Source organism: Megalobrama amblycephala, linkage group LG5, assembly GCF_018812025.1.
Source record: "Megalobrama amblycephala isolate DHTTF-2021 linkage group LG5, ASM1881202v1, whole genome shotgun sequence".
In the NCBI taxonomy this organism is placed as follows: Eukaryota; Metazoa; Chordata; class Actinopteri; order Cypriniformes; family Xenocyprididae; genus Megalobrama; species Megalobrama amblycephala.
The window spans coordinates 41,589,994-41,611,397 of NC_063048.1; the positions used below are offsets into that span (position 1 = coordinate 41,589,994).

General features: G+C 36.8%; 1 protein-coding gene across 1 annotated transcript in view; it reads right to left on the reverse strand.

Moving 5' to 3' along the window:
• Positions 1 to 17,352, reverse strand: part of crim1 (cysteine rich transmembrane BMP regulator 1 (chordin-like)) — a 145,925-nt gene extending 128,573 nt beyond the window's left edge. Inside the window, exon 1 of the mRNA XM_048192339.1 lies at positions 16,414 to 17,352. Within this exon, the coding sequence (XP_048048296.1) occupies positions 16,414 to 16,726 (313 nt within the window). The 5' untranslated portion in view covers positions 16,727 to 17,352. The remainder of the gene's footprint in view (positions 1 to 16,413) is intronic.
• Positions 17,353 to 21,404: the final 4,052 nt, after the last annotated feature.

Here is a 21,404-nt window from a genome sequence, read left to right on the forward strand (position 1 = left end):
ATTTTGGCTGCGTGAGATTCTCCAGCTTTGTTGTTGTTGAGCTGTTAAAGCTCCGCCCTCTTCTGGAAAGGGGGCCGGGAGCAGCAGCTCATTTGCATTTAAAGGGACACACACAAAAACGGTGTGTTTTTGCTCACACCTAAATAGGGGCAAATTTGACAAGTTATAGTAAATGATCTGTGGGGTATTTTGAGCTTAAACTTATATATATATATATATATATATATATATGGGCATTGATTAATTTTCCATGCCAGATCTTAGTAACATAAATGACAGTTGAGCTGAGTTTCAATGAATCGGTCCAAAACACTGATTTATTTGCATATACATCAACCAGCCCCAGTGCATACTAAGTAACAGCGCACACTGAATGCATGTAATTTGTGTCTTTCGGCCTCCGAGGAATGCAGCCCATATGCTAATAAATAACAGGCCATGCGCTTCTATGAGCAATTCGGCTGTTGAGTCAGAAACATTTCTGTAGTAACCTGCCTTGTACTGCAGAGAAACCTACAATTTGATTTAGCAGAAATGAGACTGCATGAACTACTAAATGACTTTGTTTTGCTTCCATAACTTCTCAACCCTGGGTGGGTCATTTTAAATACTCAGAGGATAAACAAGTCATGGAAAAACACTCCTTTCACCCGCCCTGCGTCTGTTCACTGTAGGGTCAGTCATGCGTTTAGCTACCGGTGCACAGCTGCACACTTGCAGCCCAGTGTTTCGGTCATCTGGATCTGATGGGTGTGATTGCAGCTGTACGGCACAACACCCATACCGTGGGCCGCAACAGCACAAGGTCCCTATCTATAGGGGACTAAGAGTATGTGTGAGCTTGTTATCTTCTAACAATCGAGGACTTGAAGCTGATGTTATAGAGCCCCTGTGCTTCTTGTTTTCACCAAAACCACAGGGGTGAAGTCCCCAAATAGCTGCTGTCAACAGCTGATTCTTCAGTAACTAAGCATGGCTCTCCAGGGCAGCTTCGGGTCGTTTAGCTGGGCGTGGAGGGTTCAGACCCCTGCCAAACAAGGGTTGTCACTAGCCTGGCATAGGGATCACATGATAAACACATTGCGGTGGTCCAAACCACACAGCGGGATTCAGCTTGGCATGTTCACAGACAGCATTGTCTTGAAGACCTCCTGGGAAGATTCTTCTTACGAGTTCAGAAATCATAATTATGACGTGATGTGCATTTAAGTGATTTCAGTCAGATTAAAATAGATGCGATTTCGCATTTCTTTCTCTCTTTTTCACTTCCTGACAAACGCAGGATGTTTTTGATGCTAATGCAACAAAATGGAGAGAAAATATGCATAATATGTGTAACTGATGTGTTAACAATGTATTTTAATATTATTGTGCTGCCATGCACAATGCATGATGAGAAATGCCAAACCAAGTCAGCCCATAATCCACGAGGTACATGAGCCGTGTTTACTGGCAAGCTTTAGCATTATTCAATACAAAAATGTGTACTAGAGATGTTAATCATATAAAAATGCTAATCGAATTAATCACAATATTTACTAAGAAAAGCCCAGAAATGAACATAATGCAAAGACATTACAGTGTCAGATGAGCATATCATTAAACAGACATTACAAAGTCATTAACAGACATGACAACAAAAACCGTTTGCTGTATTTTCAGTTAAAAGCAGGCTCAAGTTTCTCCATTCATGACAAAATGCTTTTTTAATGCAATTAATCACAGTAAATTAATCTGCTAAGTTGATAACCCTAGTAGAATGTAATTAGGGTACACATTCACAATCACAACTTCAATCATGACCAATTTGTCTGTATCATAAGTCTTTAATTGACATGCCTCCAAACCCCCAAAAGACAATCAAGGCTCAATAAAATATCATTTCCCACTGGAAATTACAACATTTTGGAGGAATCCATATGCATTAGTTTAGAAAATATGATCATTCGGATACACTTGACAGCAGGATTACTGTAGTGTTGTCACACGTCTAAATTATATATTCTACTTCTATTACTTTGTATATATATTATATAAAGTAATAGAAGTATTGACAGGATGAAGGCAGATCTGAACATGAGCTTTGGGTTGATTGTGAGAAAGGATGGGGTTTAAGCGGACAAAATGACTAGAGAAGTCTGAAAAATATACAGTATAAAGTACATGTACAGCAATATTCATATACAGTACCGATAAAAGGTTGGGAAACATTGCTATTTTTAATGTTTTTGAAAGAAGTCTCTTAAGCTCATTAAGCCTGCATTTATTTGATTAAAAAACAGTAAAATTGTGAAATATTATTACAATTTAAAATAATTGTTTTCTATTTTAATATAGTTTAAAATATAATTTATTCCTGTGATGCAAAGCTGAATTTTCAGCATCATTACTCCAGTCTTCAGTGTCACATGATCCTTCAGAAATCATTTGATTTCATCTGAAACTTTTGAAAGGATGAATCTTTCACAATAAAATCAATAAGACAGGGTGAATTTACACTTAAATATTCTTCTTGAATGATTTTACATTCTCTGTTTGCCACATATCAATGTGGTCAGAGATCTGAGTTATTGCAATAATTTAACAATCACAAAAGTGTGACTGCTCTTTCTATTATATTCTCTCAGGAATTCTATTTGGCTCGATATTTGTACTATGCAAAAACACCATGCTCTCATGTTACCTAATATAGATAGTCAGGTAGAGGAAGAGGCAACTCAAGCAATCTCACAAAGGGCTTGTAGAAACAGAGAAACTGAAGGAAGAAAACGAACTCACATTCAACACAGCGGTTCTTCATAAATAAGCACAGTGAAAAGTGTTGTTTTGCTGATATCAAGGCATGATATCAAATCACTGCTAGTCCTCTGCTAGCTGATACATGGCCTTCCTGCTGTACTGTGCAGTGGCACCTGGTTGTTATCAAGGCAGGAGTCCTTCCCGAAGCAAGAGATGCTTGCTAATTTGCAACCAAACCAATTAATTACTCTGTCGGGAAAAGACAGCATTTTCAGCGCCCTAGTCTTTTAAATGCTACTCTGCAACGAATGAAAGACAGTGAAGATAGGAAGATAGATGCTCATTATAAATCAGAAAAGCTATTAAAGGGGTCCTCGATTATCATTTCTTTTTTAACTTTAGTGTGTAGTGTTGCTGTTTGAGCATAAACAACATCTGCAAAGTTACGACGCTCAAAGTTCAATGCAAAGGAGATATTTTCTTTTACAGAAATCGCTTTTTAAGGACTACAACAAACAGCTGGTTGGAACTACAACAAGCTTCTTCCCAGGTTAGTGACATCACATACCCTAAAATTTACATAAACCCCGCCCCTGAGAACACACAACAAAGGGGGCGGGGCCATGGTGGGCTGCTTTAGAGAAGAGGAAGAGTTGTTGTAGTAGAGTGTTGTTGTCATGCCGTCATTTTACGCCGGACTGCTTCACAAACGAGGGTCAATTCAACACTGGATTTGAACAAAAGATTAACATGACGGCACATGCTAGTGGACAGGCCCGGATTGGCTAATCAGGAGCACCGGGAGAATTCCCGGTGGGCCGGTCAGTTTATTTGGCCGTGAGGGCTGGTGTTGTCATGGCACTGGGTTGAAATATGGATGCTCTAGAAACTGTGGACGCGGCCAAATGTAGGCTACTAAGCTGAGTAGCCTAACTTTTTCCCAAAAACCATTCAGTGACGGATTTAGGCCTGGATGGCCCAGGGCGGCACGGGGCACCCGCGCAAGAAAAAACAAACAAACGAATGCAGGTTTTTACCGCTCATTTGCACGCAACGTCAATGATATCATGTCACTCTTTGGGTAAATTAACCTGGACTCGGAGTGTGCGCTCGGAGAAGACAACATGCAAAAGATAAAGGCATGTATGCAGCTTACTCATATCGTAATAATAGTAGGCAAATAATAAAGTATGACCTATCACTTATGTTATGTTGCTTGCTATGCTATTACACATTGGCCAACAATATTCATTTTTCTGTCCAACTAGCTTAACCAGAGAGTAAAATGTGATTTTGTAACATGTAACTTTTTTTTTAAACAAACATAATAGCTTACTTTAATATTTTACTGTAAAGTTGTGCAATTTTGTAGGATTTATGGTATTTTGTGTTATTTATTTGCCTCAATTTGTAATAATTTAAGTGTATACATTTATATAAAATAGCAAAATCTTATGTTAAATCCACTTTAATAAAGATCTACATTTCTAAATTTCATTTATAGTGATAGACATGAAAAATGTGCCTGGGTTTAGTGGACGATTACTACCATCTACTGGAAAGCAAACGCTTAATGAAATTAAAATTAAAATAACATGAATTTTTTAACTACAGCCACTAGATGGCTAGAGAATTAATCAATGGTTCACATTATAAAATCATTATTATAACTATAAAAATAACTCTATATCAAATTTTAGCATTTTTTGTACTATCATTTCTACTATCATGGGTATTTGAAGATATTTTTGAAAAATACAATTATTTACAAGGTTTTAGAGAACAGTGCACTATTGCAGACTTATATACTGAGGTTTTAATTACATTATTTTAATATAGTCAGTCGTGAATTAAAGTGGGCCGGTCTAAGGCATGAAACTCCAGGGATGAAAATGAGTCCCAATCCAGCCCTGCTAGTGGATGAGTTGAATCAACTCCACAGCAACTACATAAATTTATCCACTAACCATTCAGAAATGTCCAGTTTCATTCGAAAAGTTGTAACTTCTTCCTGAGTCTCTCCATCAGTGTCGACTCCGGTTTGAACAATGTAAGGCTGAACACCGTTACTGACAATCCTCATTTTGGCTGCGTGAGATTCTCCAGCTTTGTTGTTGTTGAGCTGTTAAAGCTCCGCCCTCTTCTGGAAAGGGGGCGGGGAGCAGCAGCTCATTTGCATTTAAAGCGACGGTGTGTTTTTGCTCACACCCAAATAGGGGCATATTTGACAAGCTATAATAAATGATCTGTGGGGTATTTTGAGCTAAAACTTCACAGACACATTCTGGAGACACCAGAGACTTATATTACATCTTGTGAAAAGGGGCATAATAGGTCCCCTTTAATACCCAAAACCTGGAAATAAATTCAACAATTACATCATAATTGAGCATATACTTAATTATTCATAATATAAAATAAATGTATAAATTATTAAAAGTAATATGTACTCCCCCCAGGCTAGCTAATGGATAACATTAACCAATAACTAAAAATCCAACACAATCCCATGGCTATTCATAACAATTTTACATTTTGACGAATTCATGGCTAATATGTATGAATTCAAAAGTTCTCGTTCATACATTTATGTACAGTCTGCTTACTGCTGGTTTGGTTTAGGGGTGGGGTTATGGGGTTAAAAAACCCTGCACATTTCCATACAAACATCGTATGAAATCGCCACCTTGTAAAACAGATACTTTTTTGCAAGATCAGGCTGAAGTAGTCTTCAGGTCTGGCTCTATTCAGGTATGTAATGCCCATCTTCACAATCCAATCATTTCCACCCCTTTTTTTCTTATTAAATATATTCATTTTCACTCTGAATTGTCACATTACAGAAGTAAATGGGCTGCAAAGCCAATTCAGAATTGACTTCAGGGGGAGAAGTCTTTTTTGCAACAGCGCCTACAGTCTGTGTCGTCTGTTCATTGTTCAAATGCAGAGCCCCTTTTGACACCAACTTTCCAGCCTCTGAATTATAACCACGAAAAGTCCCGCCGGCCCCTACGCAGAACCCCCTGAGGACACTTAGTACTCTGAGGAGCAGAAGAGAGACTTCAGGGAAGTGCGTGACAGGGAGGCTGCCGTGAGGGGGTACACATTTCCGCTTGTCTTCACTGACTACACCAGACAACCAGTTCTCCCTCAACAAATTTCAGCCTGCCTGTGCTGTCCCTTTTTGTAAAAAAGAAGGAAAACATAGAGACAGACATGCACTTTGGCTGGCAGCGATGCTCTGCTTTAAAGAAATAGTTTGCCTAAAAATTCTGTCACCATCTACTCACCCTCACCATGTTACTCCAAAACCGTAATACTGTTCTGGTCTTTTTTTCCATGCCATTACAAATAATGGAGCTTCAAAATGGTCACCTGATCCACGTCTTGACTGATTCAGTGATCCGTCAATTAATAGCTCACTGGAGGGGAAGAACATCAATAAATAATGGCTTCAATTTCTTCAAGGAACATTGGTTTTTCATATAGCACACATCTCTTGTATTATGATATATTTACAGTGTTTTGCACTGTTTTTGCTCCAATAATTTTAACCGAGCGTCTATTTACACCAAGTGCAAATAGCCCACCTTGTTGGGAGATGCTATTTACACTAACTCCGCCATCGTTGTCTGATTGAGCCTGACAAATTACAAAAGAAATCTTGATAATAACACAATCAGTGGTGTAGAGAATAAGGCAGGTGGCGTTAGCTTTGATGGGACCAACCCAAGTTCAAATCAACCTTTTTCCAAACTCATTCATCTACCTTTTTCCATCACATATCAGCACAAAGAAGCATTAATTTTAAATAAAAATTGAGAAAATATTTGAAAAGAGGAAATAAAGTGCCAAACGGGTATTAATAGTGGGAATGAAATGTTTACCATGGGATGGGGTAAGTGTAGGGGTGGGCTTTAATGGGATAGTTCACCCAAAAATGAAAATTATCCCATATCCCATAAGTTATAAATATGGATATTTTTCTTACAAAAAATGCATGAACCCACTGGAGCTGTATGGATTACTTTTATGATGGATGGATGATCTTTTATGGGCTTAAAAATGGTACCATCGAGTAAATTTATGGGAGAATTTTCATTTTTGGGTGAACTAACCCTTTAAGGACAAGGACAAGTAATGTCCCAGTAAGGCATCATCTATTTATCTATTTATCAAAAATTGAATTTACCTCGGCATAGTTGAATAACAAGAGTTCAGTACGTGGAAAAGACATACAGTGAGTCTCAAACACCATTGTTTCCTCCTTCTTATATAAATCTCATTTGTTTAAAAGACCTCAGAAGAACAGGCGAATCTCAACATAACACCGACTGTTACGTAACAGTCTGGATCATTAATATGTACGCCCCCAATATTTGCATATGCCAGCCCATGTTCAAGACATTAGACAAGGGCAGCCAGTATTAACGTCTGGATCTGTGCGCAGCTGAATCATCAGACTAGGTAAGCAAGCAAGGACAATAGCGAAAAATGGCAGATGGAGCAATAATAACTGACATGATCCATGATTACATGATATTTTTAGTGATATTTGTGAATTGTCTTTCTAAATGTTTTGTTAGCATGTTGCTAATGTACTGTTAAATGTGGTTAAAGTTACCATCGTTTCTTACTGTATTCACGGAGACAAGAGCCGTCGCTATTTTCATTTTTTAAACTCTTGCAGTCTGTATAATTCATAAACACAACTTCATTCTTTATAAATGTCTCCAACAGTGTGTAATGTTAGCTTTAGCCACGGAGCACTATCAAATCAAATCAAATGTATCAAATCATCACTATCAGAATCAAATGTAAACATCCAAATAAACACTGTGCTTACGTGATTAGACATGCAAACTTCACAGACACATTCAGGGGACACCTTAGACTTATATTACATCTTTTGAAAACGCGTTCTACGGCACCTTTAATGTACCTTTTTGTACTTCATTTAAAATAAAATGTCTAATTCAATATGTGCCATTTCTTTTAATCGTTTTTGAAGTTTACTACCAATTTCTGAGGCCTCGTTTATTTTAAAACGCATAAAGTTTCGCTACGGTTATGCCTGTCGTGGCATGACGACCATGTAAACAATCACATGGAGACTGAACTGCAATATTTGCTGGCTTTGTTGTCATTTTTAGCAGCCATTGTGCAGTTAAACTCAGCATTTTTTTAATACTGCAGCTACTTACATCCACAAGAGGCAACTGTTTACACCTGTACGCGCATGCCCAGTGTGCATGAACGGTCATGTGTAGTGTAGACGGAGATCGTTTCTGAAACGCTGTGGAAACGCCAATGTAGACGTGGATCATTTTCATTTTAAAAAGCTGTTTTAAAACAAAAATGCACTAGTGTAAACGGGGCCTGAGCCACGACCACCCATATTTTCTTTTAAAAATGTAGTTAAAGCTATTTTGCTTTAAAAAAAAAAAAATTAACATGCAGATTCCGAATGCACCTGCTAATGAAGAAAAATAGAAAAACTAGACATTAAAATGAGTGGAATTGCTCTTATATTACTTGGAGCACTTAGTTTAGTTCTATCACGAATTGCATTATATTTCCCAATCACCGCATAACCTTTATTTAGATGGGTCATTGAGCGTTTTTGGCAGAGGAATGCCTTAGACAAAAAGAACTTCGTCTGACAGTGATTAAGGCCAATGTGGAGCTGCTTTGTTAGCAGACAGAGTCCAGGGTTTGTGTGGATGACATTAATAAGGGCAGGCGTGCTTCATTCTCCAGGTGTTCTCTGCAAACAGATTGTGTATAATCACATTCCATTCTTCCCAGTCTGAAGCCATTTAAATGATAAAGACCACTGCTTTTCTACCAGTCAGGAAGATTATGATTTGAGCCCAGTGCTGTAATATGGTGCAGTCAGTCGGGGATATGAACTGTCAAGCTCAGGGCTCCAATTCCAGATGGGTGGACAAGGTGAGGTTTCAGTAAATATACTGCCGCATAAATGGTCAGTGCGAGTATGTCAAAAATTTCAACCATCCATGTTGTCAAGGAGAAGGTTGTCAGCTCCACAAATAAATTATTGTCTTACAAAGGAGCACAACAGGAGAGCAGCACAAGTACAGCAAAGTAAATGTCATTTTTGATGTTTATAAAAAAAAAAAAAAAAACTAAAAGTAATTATGTGCTGTTTTCTAAGGCACTAAGTTAACATTTAGTTAAGTATAAATTTGACAAAAATTCTACACACAGGGCCTCATTCATGAAACAATGGAAGCTTATTTCCGCCACTGAATGAAAAATAAAAAAGGTATAATTGTAACTTTTTATCTCACAATTCTGACTTTTTTCTCATAATTGCCAGTTACAAGGTCAGAATTGTACATTATATAGCCAAAATTGTGTATTATATAGTCAAAATTGCAAGATATAAAGTCAGAATTGTGAGTTATAAACACAATTCTGAGAAAAAGTAGTCTTTTCTTCAGAATTGGACTTTATAACTCACCATTGCAAGTTCATATCTCACAATTTGGAGGAAAGAAGTCAGAATTGTGAGTTTATATCTCGCAGTTGCAAGAAAAAAGGTCAGAATTGCGAGTTTGATGCGTGTTTGATGATCTAAATTTTCAATTCTGACTTTTTTCTTGCAGTTGCAAGACCCACAAAGATATTCTTAAGGATCGTTCACACCAAGGACGATAACTATAATGATAAGGATAAAGTTATAGTTCTAAAAATCTATCTAAATATTAAAGAATAACAGAGTTCACAACACAACTATAACAATAATGCCACAGAGAAACAATATCCTTGGAATCACTTTCAGAACTTTTTTTTTTTTTTTTTTCCCATCTGATGAACTATAAAACCATTGAAAAAAAATCAGAATCCATCCTGCCTAAGAGCAAAACAAAACTGCAGCGCGGGTTTATAATAAACAGAATATCATCATGCGTTGGTGTGGATGCCCTCATGTCTGCTGAACACACAAATAGGCATTTTAAGAACAACTGGCACGAGGGCGGGACAACCTGTCACTCACATGACATCACAGCCATAGCAAACCACAACCATCCAATCAATTCCCAATGGACAAAATCAAGTCCTGACCTACACTACCAGTCAAAGGTTTGGAAACATTACTATTTTTAATGTTTTTGAATGAAGTCTCTTATGCTCATTAAGGCTGCATTTATTTCATAATAAATACAGAAAAAAACAGTAATATTGTGAAATATTTTTACAATTTAAAATGATGGTTTTCTATTTTAATATACTTTAAAATATAATTTATTTCTGAGAATTTTCAGCATCATTACTCCAGTCTTCAGTGTCACATGATCCTTCAGAAATCATTCTGATATGCTGATTTGATACTCAGTTATTATCAATGTTGAAAACAGTTGTGATGCTTAATATTTTTTTGGAACCTGTGATACTTTTTTCAGGATTCATTGATGAATAAAAGGTTAAAAAGAACAGCATTTATTCAAAATAGAAATCTTTTCTAACAATATAAATCTTTACTATCACTTTTTATCAATTTAACACATCCGTGCTGAATAAAAGTATTAATTTCTTTCAAAAAAATAAATAAATAAAAAATAAAAAATAAAACTTGATGATTTTTTTTACTTTTTATTCATCAAAGAATCCTGAAAAAGTATCACAGGTTATAAAATAATATTAAGCAGCACAACTGTTTCCAACATTAATAATAAATCATCATATTACAATGATTTCTGAAGGATCATGTGACACTGAAGACTGGAGTAATGATGCTGAAAATTCAGCTTTGATCACAGAAATAAATTATATATTAAAGTATATTAAAATAGAAAACCATAATTTTAAATTGTAATAATATTTCACAATATTACTGTTTTTTCTGTATTTATTATGAAATAAATGCAGCCTTAATGAGCATAAGAGACTTCGTTCAAAAACATTAAAAATAGTAATTTTTCAAACTTTTGACTGGTAGTGTATATTCTTGTTCTTGACCTTATTGTTGGAGAAACCGGCTGCATCCGAAAACTTAAAAATGCTGCCTTCGGAGCCTCTCAGGACACATTCCAAGGTAGGAAAACATCAAGGCACGTCCGAATCCAATTAGCTTCACTTTCTGTCTCTCAAGATAAATTCATCTGATCGATTTTTGAAGGCATGCAGCATAGATGTATCCTTTGCCGCCTTTGATATCCTACAATCCTATGCGTTCCATTCGGTGACAGCTGAGCTAGAAAAAGATGGCGTCTGAAAGTTGTGGTTTCCGGTCAGGTTGTGAGTAAATGTACGTTTTCCACTTCTCATGTCATTTCTAGCAAGAAATTACTATGGTAGTAATTAAATATTTGTTTAGTTCTCACCATAGCTCATTAAACTGTTAACTAATAACTATAAAGATAACGATAAAGATATAGAATTCTTAAAATTGTTCTAAATATAAAAGAATAGCACTATTCACACCACAGCTATAATGATAACGACATAGAGAAACAATATCATTGGGATCACTTTCAGAACGATTTTTTCCAGCTGTTGAAAGATAAAAAACTGACAGCCAATCAGAATCCTTTCTAATTTAAGTGCTTGCGCATTTAAAATGGCAGATCGATTACACTAGCTATTCACTCGAAACATAGCATGCTGAGGACATCTGCTGGTTCAAGCCGTGTAAATGCAACAAGAACAGCAAAAACATGTCGCACACACTCTGAAACCACAGCGCGTGAGCTTAAAATAAACAGACTGTTACCGTTCGTTGGTATGGATGCAAATATAGTTATCGTTCTTGGTGCGAACGGGCCTTTACGCTGCCTCAGAAGTCTGTCCAAAATCAGGTGCATTCATCCAATATCCTCCAATACCATCTGATAACCAACGTGGTGCTGATTTATTGTTTTTCCCTAAAAAGCAGCACACAAATTCTTCAAATTCTCAGAAGACTCAAGTTCAGTTTAGATGTTCATTTCTGGCTCCATACTAGGTCTTCCACTGTGAAATAGAGCGATCTGTGATTTACAAGGCACATCTTTCTGACACTGATTCAATCTTGTATAATCATCAAGCAACATATGAATGTCAGCAAACAAATAGAGTAGCTCTACGAGAAAAACACGGTGAGCAAAAATAATCAATAGATTCACTGAATTGACGAATGTCTCTTGAAAAATGGTATGATATTGAGTGTAACAGTTCACTTGCTGATGTAAAACACTAGGATTGCACCTGAACCCTAAAAAAGAAAATGAATGCAGTGACCTGTATGAGCTGTCTGTAAAGGGCTTTTCTTGTTGAGATACTCAAACAGTACAGCCAGGCTTCACACAGGGACCCCTGACTGCTTTCTCTGAATTTAGAAGCAGCACATCATACATCACTTCCCAGGGAAAGCTCACCTGGAGGGTCCTGACACTAAACCCCCTGGGAGTTCCATGTGATGTGCTTGGTAAGCCCATCTCCAGAGAAGCCCACGGGGCATTTCAAGACCATCATCTCGAATGTATGTGTTCACTTGTAAACAGCCTGTCAAAGTAATCTCATGCTTTGGAATGTGCAGGAATTTATGGACTTGGACGTGAACCTTACGGTCAATTCGAACAGAAAAATGCTTCTGTTGTTTTCTCCTCCACCCCTGTTGACTGTGGTGCTCCACTTAAAGGAACAGTTCACCTAAAAAATGAAAACTTCTGTCATTATTTACCTTCATGTCATACCAAACCTGAATATATTTAGTTCTTTTATTAACGTTTGAATAGTAACGTTTGGGTCTGTTTTGGGTCAAACTTTGAAGATATAGTCAAATTCCGCCTATGTCACGTGGGACGAATGCGTGGCGAATAGCAGAGCAGCGCAAGACGAGCATTTGTGGTTAAAAAGTATGTCATTTTTTTTTTTTTTTTAAGAAAATGACTGATAATTTCACTAGATAAGACTCTTATTCCTCGTCTGGGATCATGTAGAGCTCTTTGAAGCTGCACTGAAACTGACATTTGGACCTTCAACTTGTTGAACCCCAGTGAAGTTCACTATAAGGAGAAAAATCCTGGAATGTTTTCCTCAAAATCTCTAATTTCTTTTCGACTGAAGAAGAAAGACATAAACATCTTGGATGACATGGGGGCAAGTAAATTTTAATTCTGAAGTGAACTAATCCTTTAAGAGTGAATAAGTTATGACAAAACTACATTTTTTAATTAAACTTTTCCTTAAAAGTCCAGTTGAAATCTGTGATGTCCCACAACACACAGGACTTTGAGATCTTCATAATTCATGGCGAGTCACGGCAGGTACGGTCTACGGCAGTTGTACTTTCTAATTCACTGTTAAGACCCTCTGAGGTCTCAGTTTGTTAGGAGGTGAGGGTGGAGGTGAGCAGGACGTGGCCTGCAGTGGCATTCGCTGCGCTCTCTCATCTGACTCATTTATCTGACAGCCGTAGCTGTGGCACTCAGTGCCGCAGTGTTTTCTTGGCTGAGTTACAGCAGATGTCACCCCGGCAGTTACATGTCAAATGGTCAAGACGCCTTCAATTTTCATTGCCAGCCATGCTGAAACCTGACCCGTGACATTGCAATGCATGTCCTCTGACCAAGTCGGCGTTCCAACTTGGACTATAGGCCAAACAAGCGACAGGACTCTACAGAGAAAAAGTATAACTGATACAACCTGCAAGCAGCATTCAGAAAATGATACAGATTTGTCTAGATAGCGTTATATGCCAGTCTTGATAATTGCGGTGCCAGTTTTTCATCTCTAGGGTCATTTGTACATGGATTCAGTAAAGATTCATGGCTTTGATTCTTTCTTCAACAGCAGAAACACGAAATAAAAGGATACTCTAACCAAAAAATAAAAATTCTCTCATCATTTAATCACCCACATGCTGTCCCAGATACGGTATGACTTTCTTTCTTCTGTGGAACACAAGATTTTTAGAAAAATAATACATCTCTGTGAGCCCTCGTAATGCAAGTGGATAGGGACCCTCAAAGTTCACACTTGAATAACTATGCAAAACAAACACAACAACAACAACAGTAATCCATACAACCCCAGTTGATGAATCACTGTCTTCTGAAGAGAAACAATAGGTGAATGTGAGAAGCGCAACACAAACGCTTTGTGAAGCTCGCTCGGGAAGTCCCGGTTACATCAATTGTGAACCAGCATTTAAAAGTTGCATGGAAACGATGATTATAGTTCATGAAGTTTATGAGGAGAGTTTTATTTGTCTATAGCACTCAGTTTGTGTTCATCTTAAGTAAATAAAGTCATATAGGCTACATATGGTGTGGGAGTGAGCAAATTATTGCTACATGATTAGAATTTTCATTTTTGGGTGTTGTATAGCTTTAAGGGGTTAGTTCACCCAAAAATGACATTTCTGTCAATAAGTATTCACCCTCATGTCGTTCCACACCCGTAAGACCTTCTCGTCAAATTCTCATCTCTTCATAACATTAAAGTTTAATCACTGTAGTCACGTTGACTATTTTAACCATATTTTTAACTGGACATCAAAAGGTGCAATGTCGTTGCTGCCTATGTGTGGATCAGATACTCTCGTATTTCATCAAAAATATCTTAATTTGTGTTCTGAAGATGAACGAAAGTCTTACGGGGTTGGAACGACATGAGGGTGAATATGATTAATGACAGAAATTTCATTTTTGGGTTAGTTTACCCTTTAAGTCTTTAAAAAATGGTGCTAAATCAGCTGATATTTGACACTGACAGCATGGTGAATGGATTTCTGTTTTCAAAAATGTTGCATTTTGAGGAGCTATACATATTTATTTCATAAATTACATATGTAAACAGTGGGTTTACATTCTCATTATATATTTATGAGGTCAATAACATTGGACAAATACAGTTTAAAACGGGATTGTTCATCTGCGAAATATCATGTATGTCTGTTCTGGCTGTTCTAAAGCCTCCTAAAAGAACATAATTTCTTCGCGTTTTCCATTTAATTTATCTCAGGCGCAGAAACTAAACAGCAAATGAAAGTGCATGTGACTGTTCAAAGCTCATTGTTATGTAATAGTACACTGACGCTAAACAACGCACTACTTTACTTGAGGAGGGCTTCATAACCCAAGATTTAAAACGACATATGAAATGCACTAACCCAGGATTAAAAAAAAAAAACAATGTTACAGAGAGAAAACCCTCCAGAGAAGACCCTGAGCTTAGACGTGCTTGACAGCACAATTAACTGAATCAAGGTGAGGTGAGAAAAACGCATCCCGAGAAGCAAAACCTCATGACTGAAGGTAGGCTATTAGAAGCGCACGTCCCTCAACGGTCCGATGTCAAATATACTGGCAGAGGCGCAAGTTAAGTTGCATAGCAGACATTCCGATGAAAAACCAACAAGCCTCGGCGGAAAGAGCGAGGCTGGCACCACGTCCAAAAACAGCACGGAATCCGTTAGCCATACCCCAAAGAAACGAAAAACCGACATGCTGCAAACACATTAACTACTCCAAACGACAGTCGCGTATGAAGGCAGGGGAAATGTGTTATTGTGTACGAGACAGGACCGACGCTTACATTTTGACTCATCCTCTTTCTTTCCTCTCCATAATGGCTTTACAATCACATTACGATATCTAATGAGCCCTGATAATGGTTCATTTCTACTCAAATTAGCTGTAATCGTGATTCGTAATGCTGAGTAGTTTTTTCCCCTTCTTTTTTTTCCCCTCACAAAACTGCTACTGTAACACCTTAATGAACACAACACATTTACTACACTTTACACATTTTCTTTATCCTTTCCATAGACAGATAATGTGGCAAGCCGTTTTAACATTCATTCTTTAAATCTATGTTGTTACCAGTAGCCTTGTTTTTAATTACGAGTAAATACTCCAATAGTGAAAATATATTTTCACCAGTATTAAATATTGACTATATAGAGGAAGGTAACATTTTTCTTCTATTTCTATTGAATTCTACAGGGATCTGTGGTTCAGATATGGAATATTTACTTCCAGCTAGTATGTATTCCAATGTGGAGTACTGTAGTATTTCTAAAAAAATGTTGGGTTGTTTCAACCCAGCATTGTTCTTTTTGGTTTAAATTTGTACATGTGTCCATATTTGACCCAAACGTGGGTTGAACAACCCAGCATTTTTAGAGTGTATTCATTGGAGGATAGAACTTTCATTCTAACTTGGAATTCCGAATGTGCGTTCTAAATCTAATAGTCGTTCGAATAGTACTGGTATCTAATAAATAAGAACTAAACATGTATAGGCTACTTGTAACTAACAGGATTGATACTACTACTTCTACTACTACTAACAAGCAAGTATTAGTAGCATTGAGAACAGAATGATTCACATCTGAACCACAGATCCTCAGAATTCAGAGATAAATCTTTGCAGTTTACCTATTTTAGCAGTAAAAATGGAAGCGTTACTTGTCACAATCGGGATGTGACCAGCATGCAATGATAACAAATTAACAGTAACATACGATAATGTGTCTATTAGTTAGTCTCACGAAATAAAGTGTTAAAAGAGCTTGCCGCTTTGGTTTAGTTTCTCCAAGAAATCCAGACGGAGGCAGAAGTGATGAGATTTATTTAACTCCTTTCACCATCATTACGCTCGATTAAAGCAATGAACGTGGATGGCAACTTTTCAGAGAGTAAATGAAATGTGTATACAGACCTTCACAAACTCCAACCTCGTACTGCGTGATGGAGCCGCCGTTTAACGGGGGTCTGATCACGCACCGGAGTCCGCGGTCGCAGGTCCCGTACAGACCGTAAACGCCGCCGCAGCTCTCGTTCTTCTGCTTAGCACACACCGAACAGCAGCCGCAGATCCCCAACACCACCGAGCCCGTGCAGTGCTTGGGCTCCTCGCATTTGGATTTATCACAGGGCAAGCAAATGAGCGCCCGACTGTTTTTCGCGATCAGCACCACAAGTTGGAAAATCAGCATGCATTTCATAAGAAGATACATCCTGGAGGAGGCCATGAAGGAAAAGTGAAAAATATTAGATATCCAACCCAACCCCTTCTCCCCAAACTACACGATGAGGAACAGATCCTCCAGCCAAACCAGCAAATAACAGAAGAAAACAGCGAGTCTGGACGCGCGCGAGAAATGTTCCGTTCAGAAAGACGCGTTTTCTTGTCGAGCAGAATAATACGGCGTTAAACTTTTGTTGACGAAAGCCACAAAAAGGCATCTCCCTTCAGATGAACGACACCAGAAGAACTATCCCACGCTGTACAACCAGTGCATGGCTTATGCGTCACGATTTCTGCACTGTTCCGTCCAGTTTGTTTTTGCGAAGGAAAACTTTCCTCACGCGTCTCTTCCTTGGAGTCTTTCGTATCCACGCCTGTCCTGCGCCTATAAAGCCAAAGCGCGATGTTTTTCAGTAGTTCCCTGTCGAAGGAAACACGGTCCTGTTATGTTTTTGTCGCCAGCAGAGATTCATTCAGCTGTGCGAATAAATGTTTCCAGCTATCGCGTCCGTCTCATGTCTACCGCTTGCGCTCGCTGCTGAGCGTTCAGCTCAGTCCCTCACCGTGACCTCATAACGGAACCACTCCCATCTCGCATTACTTTGCTCCATTGGAGAGTTCTTTCGTTCCAGATATGAGACACAGGAAATGCTGGTAACACGACACGCTCACGCGCAGGAGTCTGTGGTGTAGTTCCCGCTGGTGAAGGTGCATGATGTGTGGAATGTGGGGCCCGCATAACTTTGAAAGAATCTCGAGTTTGTGTGGCTGCGCACCTTTACTGCGATTTTCTAGGAGGAATTGTTATGTCTTGGTTTGGCCATATATTGTTTCCTAACATCCAAACAATATAGTCGGAGTATTTACACACGGTATCAAACAAATCTTCCCAAGTTCAGTGTATATTACACATAGCCTAAACATAAACAGGTTTTGTCAGAAAATATCTTGTTATCAGAGATCACAGGTTTAAAAAATCTTCATGGTCTCATTGTGAGTCTCCTACAAACCCATTGCAACAATTTCTCTTACGTTGTACAGAGTGGACTGTGTGAACTCACAGATCTCTCCTCATTGATTTTGAACACAGCTGAATGTAAAGAACGTGTTAAGGAGAAGCAGCAGATTTTCACCAGAAACAATGTCATTTGTTATTTTCATACATTGCTAAGTCAATTTGAAAACAAAATAGCCATACTCTAAATTTAAACCCATATTTTATTTTTGAAACATTGTTTAACTCCCTTTCTGAAACATCAAAGCTCTTTAAAAAGGAGGATTTTATTTTATTTTAAAAATCAGCTCAGTTTGAGACATTGTTTTATTCCCTTTCTGAAACATCCAAGCTCCATCAAAAGGAGGATTTTTTTTATTTTATTTTATTTTCAGCACAGTTGGAGACACTGTTTGATTCCCTTCTGAACATCCAAGGTCCTTAAAAAGCAAAACATTTTGCCTCTAAATTTAAACCCTTTTTTATTTTATTTTATTTTATTTTATTTTATTTTATTTTATTTGTCATTTTCATACATTTATAGTAGGCTAAGTAAACATTTGTGACCCTGGAACACAAATTGATGTATGGTTTGTTAGAATAGGAACATTTTTGAAAATCTGGAATCTGAGGGTGCAAAAAAATCAAAATATTGAGAAAATCACCTTTAAAGTTGTCCAAATGAAGTCCTTAGCGATGCATATCCACTCTATATATTTACAGTAGGACATTTACAAAATATCTTCATGGAACATGATCTTTACTTAATATCCTAGGGCCAGTTGTTTACAAAGTTTAATCTGGATCAGAATGATCTGGATTTGGAAATCCCATGTTTTGCTATCCAGGATCAGGTAATCCATCTTACTTTTGTGCTGGTTTTTCAAAGAAAAATTGGATTGGATCACCATGATCCAGATACACACTTTTCCAGATTATCAAATCTGGATTACCAGTGCTCTACGGTGCCCCTAAAGGGACATGATGATAGAAAGAATATGGGTTTTCAATTAAATATAATATTTTTGTTGGATATTTTCAGCTGTTTGGGGATTGTTTTATGGCACCAAAATCTTTTTTACTTTACAGTAGGTTACCGAAAGGCTAAATATGTAGGCTAATGTCTACTTCTAATTTATTTAACAGTTAAACTAATCAAGAGCAAAATAAAAATGTGTATGTATATTACATGATATAAATGTTGTATTTTTTGACCAGTTTTAAAGTTTTACTACATTTTCCTCCTAGAATCCACCTTGAAATCCTACCCCCTGTTGGGATCAGGATAATCCTGTTTTTTTTGGATCAAAGTTATCCAAATCCTACTGACAAGTTTTGAACAACACAAACTGAAGGTTTGATCCAGATTAAAACTAGGATTGGATTTTGTGATCTAATCTGATTTCAGAATCCTTTTTTCCTTTTGAACAACCCATTTTCAAGATTTGATCCAATCCGAAAGCCGGAATCCGATCAGATTACTTTTGAACAACTGGCCCCTAATGATAAAAGAAAAATCGATAATTTTGACCCATACAGTGTATTTTTGGCTATTGCTACAAATATACCTGTATGACTTATGACTGGTTTTGTGGTCCAGGGTCACATTTTAAGTCAATGTGAAAACAAAATAGCCACTTCTTAATAATAATATTACAAATTGCTGGTCATATTGTGAATGATTCATTAGTGCACATTATTCCTAAGAAAAAAAAACTCCTCCATAGATAGCAATATAACCACCTCTTTCAATGCCCAGAAAGGTACTAAAGACGTCATTAAAATAGTCAGTGTGACTGCAGTGGTTCAACCTTAATGTTATGAAGCGACGAGAATACTTTTTGTGGGCAAAAACAAAACAAAAATAAGACGTAGAACCTGAAGCGCTGAACGTAAACATCGTAGGAGAATGACACAGAAGAGAAGATATGTAAGGGATAATGTACATCCAGCTGGTTATCATCGCAGAATAAACCCTGACAGGGTGATCAGGTTTTGCATCAGCCTGAAGTGATTTATTCTGCAATATCAACCTTCTGGATGTATAAGTAAATAATTAGACATGAAAGATCTGAGTTGAAATATTTTATTAGCTTTTTAAACTCAAAGCTTCCGTGGAAAGAGCAGTTGCTTGTGAGACAAGTTCAAACTAGAAGGACATTTAAGAGATTAAATGTTATTAAATAGCATTTCGCCACATAAATAATTATGGGAATAAGAGATATTGATCTGAAATGAAACTGTTTTAAAATCATACCTGTTTGTTATCTTATAATCCAACAGTGTACAAAACAATAGTCACAAAATGGCAGGAGCTGTGTTTGTATGAAACAATAGAGAGCGAGTCTATGATGACATAATTAAATAACTGTACACAAAATATTGATTTGACTGAGTTTTAATAATTTATTAGCTCACCAAATGCAAAACTTTCACAAAGAAAAAACGTTCCTAGCAAACGTATCACGCTGCAGACTTCAGTTACCAGGATGAGCCTGTGATATTTGTTTTTAGTGGTTGTTATCTGGGAATAACATACCACTGGATGGCGCGATTGACCAATCAGAATCAAGTATTCCACAGAGCCGTGTAATAATGTTGAATAAAGTTGTTATTTTAAAAAGTATTCTAGTCACTTCATAACATTAAGGTTGAACCACTGTAGTCACATGCACTATTTTAACGATGTCTTTACTGCCTTTCTGGACCTTGAAAGTGGTGATTACATTGATCTCTATGGAGGACTCAGAGATATTTCATCAAAAATATCTTAATTTGTGTTCTGAAGATGAATGAAAGTCTTATGTACGGAAGAGGATTAGGGCCAAGCAATAATAAAAAAATAAAACCATCTCGAGATTAAAGTTGTTAAATTTCGAGAAAACAAGTCGAGATAAAATGTTGAGAATAAACTCGTTAAATTATGAGAAACAAGTCGTTAAATTATGAGAACAAATTCGTTAAATTATGAGAAAAAACTTGTTAAATTTCGAGAAAAAAGTTGAGATAAAATGTTGAGAATAAAGTCATAAGTCATAAGTCATTCTCAACATTTTATCTTGACTTTTTCTCGAAATGTAATGACTTTTTTCTAGTAATTTAATGACTTTATTCTCAACATTTTATCTCGACTTTTTTCTCGAAATTTAACGAGTTTTTCTCGTAATTTAACGAATTTGTTCTCGTAATTTACCAACTTTTTTCTCGTAATTTAATGACTTTATTCTCATAATTTAATGACTTTATTCTCAACATTTTATCTCGACTTTTTTCTCGAAATTTAACAACATTTTTCTCATAATTTAACGAATTTGTTCTCGTAATTTACCGACTTTTTTCTCGTAATTTAATGACTTTATTCTCAGAATTTAATGACTTTATTCTCAACGTTTTATCTCGACATTTTTCTCGAAATTTAATGACATTTTTCTCATAATTTAACGAATTTGTTCTCGTAATTTAATGACTTTTTTCTCGTAATTTAATGACTTTATTCTCATAATTTAATGACTTTATTCTCAACATTTTATCTCGACTTTTTCCTCGAAATGTAACAACATTTTTCTCATAATTTAACGTATTTATTCTCTTAATTTAACAACTTTTTTCTCGTAATTTAATGACTTTATTCTCATAATTTAATGACTTTATTCTCAACATTTTATCTCGACTTTTTTCTCGAAATTTA